The 11361-nt window shown below is 32.3% G+C and overlaps 1 protein-coding gene across 1 annotated transcript; it reads left to right on the top strand.

Annotated features, from left to right (window-relative positions):
- Nucleotides 1–3887: 3887 nt before the first annotated feature.
- Nucleotides 3888–7189, top strand: LOC100306682 (BolA-like domain-containing protein). The gene is made up of 3 exons (NM_001251740.3): nt 3888–4221; nt 4297–4364; nt 6707–7189. The coding sequence occupies exons 1-3, from the start codon at nt 3967–3969 to the stop codon at nt 6855–6857; spliced, it is 474 nt and encodes a 157-aa protein (NP_001238669.2). The 5' UTR covers nt 3888–3966; the 3' UTR covers nt 6858–7189.
- Nucleotides 7190–11361: the final 4172 nt, after the last annotated feature.

The following is an 11361-nucleotide window of genomic DNA, read 5'->3' on the forward strand; positions in this document are numbered from 1 at the left end:
TGCAAAATACCACCTCCTCGGCCTCAAACAGATAAATGTGGATGGTTCTCAACCACAAACTTCTCAAGGTACTTATCCAAATCAAGTTGGTGCTAGTGCAAGTGTCAATCCTGTTGATCCAAATCAAGGTGCTGCTACTGCAAGTGTCAATCCTGCTGATCCAAATCATGGTGTTGCTACTGCAACTGTCAATCCTTTTGATCCAAATCAAGGTGCTTCTAATGCAAATGTCAATCATGTTGAACAAAATCAAGCTGCTTCCAGTTCAAGTGTGGATCCTGCTCAAGCAAAAAAGGTTGCTTCCAGTTCAATTGTTATTCTTAATCAAGCAAAAGAGGTTGTTGCCAATTCAAGTGTGATTACTCCACCAAGGGTAACTTTTGCCTCGCCATGTAGCAGACATCAGTTCATTGCAATCTTTCATTTTTTTTTTAATGTAAATTGATGCTTGCTATATGTCTGGAAAAAATATAGAGAAAAGTTGCTAAACAAAATGCAAAGTCAACTAGGGGAAATAACAAATCAACCCCGAAGACTAAAGGAAATATGCCAAAGGTTTTACCGCACTTGATCATCTCTCATTGATCTGCATCTCCACAAAGTATATAAAGTACAGAAAAGTTAAAGAGAGATATTTGATGTAAGTCCATACTCCATACATTAAGCCAAACCTTGCAAGTTGTAAGGTGGCCTAGCTAACTTGTTGAAGATGGATTGACATTTCAAAGAAAACAAATTAAATGGAAACCTCAAAACTCGTGCAGTTATGCCACATTTCACTAAAGTTGGTTAGCAGTCAACACTCAAATTCTCAAACTATCAAAGCTAAACCTAGTGTGACACACTAACTATCCTAGTCAACAGGGGTAGGAGCACAGGACACTTGACATTTTATTACTTCGACGGGAATCCCAGCTTGAAACTTAGACCGATAACATATAACCAATCTTATCATCCTAGAATTGCAAGAAAAATGGTGGCTGTGAAGAAAAGAGTTAACAACCAACACATCCTTAAATCCTCACCTCCATGATCTGTGTTCAGGATCTACATAAATATTAGTCTGGTTTTTTTTATTTCTTAATTGTATTATTTTGTTTTTTTGCAAATAATGTTATTTAAGATACATCAAGCATTAAATATCTATATTCTTTTAGAGAAAAATTTAAACTTTGATTCACTATAATTAGGAGACTATAACTTCTACTAGACTCAAGTCCCTTTAAGTGGATTTGGATCCTCCCCCTAGCTCTCTCTCTCCAGCCCTCTCATCAATAATGATAACCTTTAGTTTGATCTAACGGTTGAGAGATAAAAACTAAAAAAGTATAAAAATACAATAGGCATATATGTATTTCCTCATATAGGTTATAAGGACACAACAAAGAAAGCGAGTTTCTTGCCAGAAGAAAAAAGTGTTTCTGAAAGGAAAAAAAATAAAGCATATTCAATTCGGAAGTATAATTTCAAATCATAGATTGATACTTAAACAAATTATTTAATAAACAATATACTATTAACTAATATATATTATAAATTTTTTATACAAATATTAAAAAATATATTAAATAATTTTATTAATACTGAACATTGAAATATACTATTAATTACAATTGCTAATTAGTTTAAACTTATAATATTTATTATAACAATATAATTTCTTATAAGACTAAAATTCATATCTATCAAAATATCTCAAAGCATTAACATTTTTTAATTAATATATGACAATTTCTTATAATTATTTCAAACAAATTCTTCTCCTAACTTCTCTCATTAATCATGTTAGACCCTCTACTATAATATTGAACATGAATAAGACTAATGAAACTCCTTGCCTCAATCCTCTTTGAAGGGTGAACTAATCTATGGGACTCTCATTAACTAGTATAGATATTGAGGCTGATTTCGGACATCCTTCAATCAATCTCACCCATTTGTTACAAAAACTCATCTGTCTCATCATATACAAAAGAAAATTCCAACACACTGAGTTGTATACCTTCTCGTAATCGACTTTGAACACTAAAAAACTTTTTTTTTTACATCTTCTTGCTTCTTCCACGACTTCATCGACTATAACCACATTGTGCAACATATGTCTACCCTCCACGAAAGCAGTTTAGCATTCATCTATTATGATTGACAACACCTTCTTGAGCCTTATAGATAACAACTTTGCCATAATTTTACAAATACAACCAATTAATGAGATAGGTTTGTATTCATTAAGGCTTTGAGGATCATGGACCTTAGGGACCAAGGCTAGGAAGGATGCATTGCTTCCTTTCGGGAATACTCCATTAGCATAAAATTCATCTAGAAAGCAAATCACATTTGTTTTGAGAATATCCCAAAATTCCTTGATGAAATAGAAATTTAGTTCATCCAGTTTAGAACTCTTCGCACTGCCGCAATCCCACATTGCAATCTTCTCTTCTTCCTCTTCAAAGCATGCCACCAAATGATCATCATCCTACCGACTGATAGTCTTAAATCTAACCCCATCCATCCTTGACCTTTCCCACTCCACCTCCTCAAATCTCCTCTTGAAGAATTGTTTAGTTTCCTCTTTAACCCTGCTTGGTTCTTCCAACCAACACCCACCGGCAAACACTCCTCTAAGCATGTTGTATCGACATTTCCAATTTATGATCAAATGGAAATACTGAGAGTTGCAGTCCCCTTCCTTAACCCATCTAGTTCTTGCCTTTTGCCTCATAATGGATTCATTTGAATGTGTTGTTACCCATAGCTTCTCCTATAGTTTCTTTTTCAATTGTATCTCTTCATCATTCAGTTGTGTGCCATCTCCTTTTTCCATCTTGTTAAGATCCAATTCCACTCTTTCAACTTCTGTTGGATATCACCAGACTGTGTTTTATTCTATTCTTTTAATCTCTTAAGCTTTTCTTTTAGAACTAACCCCCCCCCCCCCCCCCCCACCCCACCATCCATGTATAGAGCTCTCCATCTAGCAATCAAGAACCACCTTCTTGAAAGATTTATCCTCAAATCAGGAGTCAAGAACCCGAAACAGCTTCGGGCCCCAATCAACATTAATGGATTTCAATATGATTGGACAATGGTCTGAGTAGTTGTGGTTCATGATAAACTAAGTGCTTCCTTGCCACTTGGAAAACCATTTTGCGGAGACAAGAATCTTGTCTATTCTACTTTTCGTTGTCCCGTTTGGTCTTTGCTAGGTAAATTTTTGCCCCACACAAGGAACATCCTTGACTTCTAGATCAACGGTACAATCATTAAATTCCTTCTCGATACCCCAAATTTGCTTCCTTTGACATAATCCAACCTTATCTGATGGTCTACTAATGTTGTTAAAATCCCCTAGTATATACCATAGACCTCATTGCTTGCAAATCCCCTAGTATTTCAAAAATTGGAATATGATCAAAATAATAAAATTTAAAATTATAAAGGACTTAAATGAAATTTTTAAAACTTAATATACTAAAATAAAATAATTATAAAATATAATGAACTAAAAATGATACTAATTCAAAAAATTAAAATTAAAATTAATTTTCAGGTTATATAAATTACCATAGCAAACGCGCATAGTGACATTCTCTGTTATTACGGTTTATGTTTCAGCTCCACTGCTATAATTTAAATACCCAAAATGTTTTTTTTTTTTTAATATGGATAGTCGCTGCGGCGGTTTTTGGTGGGTTCAGTAGGTAGGGATTTGGTGGTGGGCCGAATAGTTGTGCGGTATTTTATTTTTAAATCAATATTTGTGTGGTAGCTGTGGGATTTTGGTATTATCTTTTTAAAATTAAAATAAAGAAGAAAAAAAATATCTAAGGTAGGGATTTTGCTAAATCACTATTTACTGTAAATAATTAATTTTAATGAGTCTCCCTACTAAATGAAAAGAATGAGAAATAAAGGTTGGTTTAGAGCAACGGCAGCGCAGGGTTGGGCTATCCATTTGTTTCGAGAATGCGGTCTCTCTCAGCCAACCCTTCCTTACTGCGACAAGCTGTTCCAGTTTTGGTCAAACCCTACAAATCCATTCTCTCTCGAGCATTCCTCTTCAGCTCCCCTGCCTCCACATCTCATTCTCACAATACTCAATTTCTTAGATCCGTCACGTTTTTCTCTCCTACTTCTCTTCGTAATTTTAATTCACGCGCCACCCATCTCAACGATGCTGGCTCTATCGACTCTCCTCTTATACAGTCCATGCAGAACAAGGTATTGTTTCGATTCCTGAAACTAAGCTAATTTCAAATATATTCCTAAACTTTTTCTGATTTAAGTTCCCCACAGATAAAGGAACAACTCAATGCAGAATCGGTCTCCGTCAAGGATGCTTATGGTGATGGTCGGCATGTTAGGTGAGAATTTATTTTAAACCTTTGAAATGAAATTTCGTTTATCATTAGACTTCATATATATTTGTATGGCATCACCAGTCCCTTTGGCTGCATGCATCCTCTAATTTAAAGCCATATTCCTTCTTGGTTGATGCCCCTAATAACCAACAAATGGCAAGTACTTTCCCAATGGGAACAATACTCAAAATGACAATCCATAAAAAAAACACCAATATTGAGTCCATTATGCTGTTGTTAAAAGTATAAACTAAAAACTGAAGAGCATGGAAAAGAAGTTGGCAGTGGGTGGGTTTGGGGAGTGCAGGGAGATAGTCTATGGAGTGTCATAGAAGCCCCCACTCTAGATTGATGAACCATTGGAGATTGTTCTGTTTATTCATTAAGATTAAAATGTTATTAATTTCATGGCCACTTTCCAATGGATGACAGAAAGTGAGGCTTTTTAGCTTTGAAGATCATGACAAATCACTAGCTATGCCATTCAAGGGATAATTAATATTGTTGTACAAACTTACTGATTTTGTGTCTTAGAATTTAATTTAAATATTCTTCTGATTAAAGAAGAATGTTTTGTTAGAGAGAAAAGAGAGAAAATAAGTTTGAGGGAGGATTAGATATCCTCTAAAACATAGAAACTGAATGACAACAAAGTGATAAGATCCTCAAAGTGCAATTAACTAATAAATCTAACCAATCTCTCTATCAGAAATGTGAACTCCCTTAAAACACGGATCATGAGCTGAACACCAGAGAAAATCCACAAACACAATAACATTACATATTTTGTTGCAAAGAGAAGTCCTTGAAGAAGTACACAATTTGCCCCTCTCACTCACATCCACATTGACCTTGACTCTTGAGATACACAAATATTTCTTGTTGGGTTGCATCATGGGCTTTTCAAGTTGGGTCAGGCTCAAATTTAAATGCAATTATACATCTTATAACAATTATTCTCTTTGCCTTGTATTCTCGTCATGTTCAATTTCCCACTGGTACCACTCTCACCTCTATATCCAAGGGCAATATTTTTATTGAACAAGGGAGAGATACTCAAGTGTAATGTCTGAACATTTTCTTTTCAAATGTTTTTACTGCTTTTGCTTTCACTTACTACAAGGGGTGCCAATTTCTGTTCATTTTAAAGCTTGTATATATGCACTGGTGTTTCTTCATCAATGATAATGTGTTTATTCCCATCAACAAAACATGGCACGGACTCACTGAGTGTGAAAATCATCATCTAAAGGAGATTGCTTTTCTCCTTGCTCCTTCATCAAACTGTTAGTTACACTGTTTTGGGGGCAATGTTTTTCTTACTGATTATTGATTGATTTACCATATGCTTCCTCCTGTTCTTCAAAATGAGCTTCCCTGCCAAATTTATATGCCCAAGTCTTTATCTTATTTCTCCATACATTTTTTTCTTTACACCATTTGTTCACAATCTCATCCCTGGACAGTATTAACATTCTGTAAAGAGTGAGAGGAATAGAGAGAAAACCCATAAGTTTGGAATGCACAAGTGAGTTGGACTTGTCTAGCATATTTATGGATTCCGATTCTACAACTCTATGTACATGGAGAGTACAGCTGTTAGAGCATCTAATAGTTTTCCTATTTAAACTTTTTTTTTATAGAAAAAGAATTTCAAAGCAGAAGATGGAGAAGTACATGGAATTTGGAGGATAGAGGATCATCTGTATCAAAAAAGGGAAAACAGAACAACAAAGAAAAAGAAAAAAACATCATTGGGGCTAAGTTTTGCACCATATAAAAAGCCAATTGCACAATCTCATCATAAATATTATGACATTACACCTCAACCAAATATACAATTCAACACTCCCCCTCAAGTTTGATTTAGTTAATATATTTTTAGCTGGCCATTTGAATAAAAGAGCTAATATCAATATCATTTGAAAGCATCTTCTCTCATGAAAGGAGTTATAAAGTTGGTTTGGTAATTAGGAAGGGAAGGGGGGGGGACCCCCATCCACTAACATTCTAACAAAAACCAATAACTAACATTATCTGATAAAAAAAGAAAACTAGTCTCTTCAATGTGTTTGTTCCCTGCATAACAACTAGATTAGAGGCTATGCATTTTCCTCACCAATCAGCTGAATATCTCTTTCTTCAAAGTTTGAGGATGAAACTGAATGCCACAAAGAAGAGAGAAAGGTTCCAAATTGAAACATGTCTAGTCAATTTTTTATATCCTCTCTGATAGAAGTTTTCATTGAAGCAAGGTGCCATTTTTTGTACTAATAGCTGCATTTGACACTTACATTCCACAGCTTGGCTGGGACATAGCTCTAATATGTAGTTTGATGTTGCAGCATTGATGTGGTAGCTACTGCCTTTGAGGGACAATCAGCCGTTAATAGGCAAAGGATGGTTTATAAAGCTATATGGGAGGAACTTCAGACTGTAGTTCATGCTGTTGATCAGATGACTACAAGCACTCCTGCTGAAGCAGCCGCAAAGTGATAAAGGATCATGAGAACATACATTGACTACTTATTTATGGGGGTGAACTAGGAGTGTTTGTGCTCTTCATAAATTTTTGTATTGCTGTTTTTCTATGAATGAATTCCTAATTTTAAACTACCCTTTCAGTATGTTGTTCACTTGCAACTGGACATCAATTTTCCGGTTAACACCCTCAGTTTCTATATTCATTAATTTGCATGACAATGCACTTGGTCAAGCAACCAATCCTTTTCTCACTGGGTGAGGTTGTTTACATGGATTAAATAATGCCATAATGTTTTGTTGTAAATCATCTATAGACAAATTGCTAAGCTCTAGATCCTTAATTATTTCGCCTTTAGTTTTCTTCAGTCTTATGCCTCTAGTGATTGGTTAATTAGATCTCCATCTGATACACGCCTTATTATGACTTTTACAATTCTTCAAACATGTTCAAACCACCTAAGGCGAATTTTTACAATCTCTTCTTCGATTTGTTAAACCTAAACTTTTTCCATAATACATTGTTTTCTAATCCTATCTTGTCTTGCTTGTTCATTCAACGGTGTTAGAAAATATATTATTATATCCTTATTGTACTAGGCTATTGTTCTTCTTTTTGACTTTTTGAATTTGCTGTTGAGTTTTTTTGTAAAAGCTTCCTTTGTAAGCTAAGTTTATATATATTAAAGAGAAGCTGAGTGCTGAGAAAATACTCAAGCATTTCATCCAAAAATATCTCTCATTATATTCAAATAACATTCTCAGTTTTGTTACATTTAGTTTATTCTTTTGTTGACTTTTTAAGGCCTAAAATTTTCCTCACAAGTTTTATAGTTGTGCATTAAATTTTCCTTTGAGTTTGTATCTTTTTTTCACATACTACACTTAAAAGAACTTCTCCATTCCACCCATATCGAGTTTAAACTTTATGCCACTCTTAGTGAAAAATATATAAATTGTCAATTAATTAGAAATTATTTTTAATATGACTTTTAAGAGTATTTTTAATGAGAGTGCTTGCATGAGTTGTTTAACTTTAAATAATATTGTTTAATTTTTTTTCTTTTCACTAGAGCATATGAAATGTCGGTGTTTATATAAGTAATTGTTATTTAAGAAATTTATATCATAAATAAAATATTTTTCAAGTTTTATAAGACTCCTAAAATTAAGCTAGGCACTTACTTCAACAACCTTAGCATTAGAGTATTTAAATCTATGTGGAATTATAAAATCCACAAAATTATGATAAGCAATTCATCTAACAACTATATATTATAGATGTTATAAGAAAATTATAATAAAAATTAAAAAGTTCAATATATATATGTGATTGGAGGACGAAACAAAAATCTTTTACAGTCACCTTCATGCAGTGTAGGCTAGCTCATTTGCATTTACTTTCATTTCTTCGTTATCTATAGTAATATAAAAAGTGTTCAATCATCACTTACACTTATGTGTCACCTTCATGCAGTGTAGGCAAACTTCTTTTTTTTTTCATTTTTTTTCACGGCACCTACTCTCTCTCTTTTGCTTTTTTCCATTGACCTTGCAAAGCATGGGTGGGACTTTTCTAATTTGAATAATAGATGTTAGATACTTAAATCTTCTAAATTGGTAAAGTATATTATCCAACAAGTTTTGCCATTATATTCTATGTACAATATTTTACTTAAGCAAAATCCATGAGTTTCCAATGCCTGTATGCACATTTCCAACTTCACTATTTCTCGTCTCTCTAACTATAATTATACCATTTACAAAAATTATGCATCATATCACAAACTTCTAGATATGTTTCACTGTTCAGTAAACATGTATAAGACTAAGGTAAAGAGTTAAAAGCTCAAATCGACCCTTAGTACAATCTTATGATCATAGGAAAGTTGCGTTCTCATTTCTCACCACAATTGTGCCTGTGTCCCTCATTCATCTCTTCAATCCTTAGTGGCAAGGGGAAGAAGGAAAAAGGAAACATTTTTTTTTTAACTTGTGACGATTAAAAACTAAAAAACCGTCAAAATCTTTTTAGTGATTTTACACAGATTCAATTTTGTAACAAATTTAAAAGACTTGGATGTAATAAAATTAAGCTACTTTAGTTGGCGAGAACCAAAATGGTTGCAACTATAAGAACCAAAATGAGATGTTTTAAATTATAGAGACTAAAGTTGTCTAATTTTTTTTTACAATTTTACACCATTAGGTTTAGTTTTGTAGCAGTTTTAAAGGGTCTCAATATAATGATGTTAGGAAACTTTAGACGACAAGGATAAAAAGGTTTAAAAATTATAACTATAGAGACTAAAATGGGATATTTTAAATTATAGAATAAAAGAAAAATTGTTGAAACTATGGGAACCAAAAAGGTGATTTATTATTATAATTTTATATAGGCTAAATGACATTTTTGATCTATTATGTTTCTCAATTGTTTAGTTTTGGTACATTAAGTTTTACAAATTTTATTTTGGTTCTTTATGTTTTCATTACGTATCATTTTGGTCTTTTTTCAATTTTCATTAGTGTTTTGTTAACTTTCAAATTTTAAAATGATTTAATGTCACTTTTGATCCATTATGTTTTGTAGTTATTTTGCTTTGGTACATTATGTTTTAAAAATTTTATTCTAATCTTTTATGTTTTTGAAATGTATCGTTTTAGTCATTTTTAAAATTTTCTATTAGAAACGTTATTCTCCGTCAAATAGTTAAGATAACATAATTGCATTTAAAAACACCACTATATTTTTTATATAAATAATTAAAAATCATTAAGTAAATGAAAAAAAAAGATGGATTTGAAACCCAATTGCAGATGTCAGATGAGAAATCCTCCACTAGCCTGACCCAATCATACACAACAATGAAAGTCTTGCTCGCAGACTTCACAAAGAACTACATTGTGACTTCCTCGTTCATATCTAACTTAATTGGTGAGTTAGGGTTATGTTTTTGTCTTCCATCAAAGACAACTCTTGTTCCAATCTCCCTTGCTTCTGTTTTCAATAGTATAGTTGTATGAAATGTTTTGATTTTCTAGTGAGGAGTATAAGAATTTTCGATTGTTCTAGTAAGATTATGTGTTGACGTCATTTAATCTGTGCGATGCTTCATTTTACTTTTTCAAATCTAGAAGAGTTGAAAGAAATGATGTTTTTTTAGTTGTTTATTTTTAAAAATAAAATAAAGATAATGATGGTTTTTAGCTGCCATCATGTAAAGTTAATTATTTTAAAAGGTTTAATATCACTTTTGGTCTATTGTATTTTCCAATTGTTTCACTTTGGCACATTAGATTTTAAAATTTTCATTCTAATCTTTCATGTTTTCAAAATATATCATTTTTGTCCCTTTTTAAAATTTTAAAGTTAATAGAACACTGATGTTTCTAACAGAAAATTAAAAAAAAATGACCAAAACAATACATTCTAAAAACATAAAAGAGTAGAATGAAACTTTTAAAATTTATATACGAAAATGAAACAATTATAAAACATAAATGGAGTAAAAGTAACGTTTTTTATATATTTCATTAGTTTTTCCTTTTTTGCTATCAATCTAATCCTACCAACTCTACTCCCCATAGTATCATATGTACAAATGCAAGCAAGGGTAGGAGACATATAAACATCTTCCACGATGAGAAAGTTATTTTCTATCTTTGGATATGTATTTTTTTTTAATTCGATGGTTGAGATTTACTATTTTTTAAAATAATTTTTCTTTTAAAATATTTACTATTTTTCTTTCACTTTTATTTTGTTAAGACCTGTGCAAGTTTCTCACCCTAGCCTGTGTCATCATTTACAATATTAATCATGTGATTTGCAATTCACTGAAAAGATATTAATAACAAGTTTGGACTATGGCTATTGGATAGATGAAATGAAATGGATTAACATGGAATGGGATGGAACAAAATAAAATTCTCATTCTATTGTTTGGATATATTATAGTGGAATGGAACAAAATTTTTACTCCATTATTTAGAAAATAGAAAGAAAAGAGTAAATAATTATTTCATTCTCATATTATCTTAATTTTTTTTAAAAAAAATTGAAATGTTATCTTTAATCTCTAAACAATCTCCTTTAGCTATAGATGAAGAGAAGCTTTTATTTTTAAAAAGAAAAAAAAACGTCCATTCTTCAAAATGTCATCTATTTATCTATACGTCCTGTGTTTTCTGGAATCGCTCAATCACTCAACATCATCTTTGATTGTGTGCAATCCATGTCAAAGTATCAAATTTTCATATTAAATCTAAGTAACTTTCATGTATTTGGTTGTTGAGTGTGTGTGTGTGCTGCAAGATAGAGAGGAATGGGAAGAAGAATAAGAATGCCCACTAAATAAAACACTGAAAATGTAACGGGCATGAATGAGACAACGTGGAGCAAAACCATTATAACTGTCATGGGTGGGAAAATATCGTTTCATTGCATACACCCCAATTTGGTGGGAAAGGAAGTACCTAAATATGATGGGATTGTATGGAATAGGTTCCATCACTT

Source organism: Glycine max, chromosome 2, assembly GCF_000004515.6.
Source record: "Glycine max cultivar Williams 82 chromosome 2, Glycine_max_v4.0, whole genome shotgun sequence".
NCBI lineage: Eukaryota > Viridiplantae > Streptophyta > Magnoliopsida > Fabales > Fabaceae > Glycine > Glycine max.

What these genes read in the sequence shown, in the direction of transcription:
- LOC100306682 (NM_001251740.3), top strand. Translation starts at nt 3,967, where the DNA reads ATGCGGTCTCTCTCAGCCAACCCTTCCTTACTGCGACAAGCTGTTCCA. An exon ending in TACAGTCCATGCAGAACAAG is followed by an intron (nt 4,222 to 4,296) that starts GTATTGTTTCGA and finishes AGTTCCCCACAG; the next exon opens with ATAAAGGAACAACTCAATGC. An exon ending in GGTGATGGTCGGCATGTTAG is followed by an intron (nt 4,365 to 6,706) that starts GTGAGAATTTAT and finishes TTGATGTTGCAG; the next exon opens with CATTGATGTGGTAGCTACTG.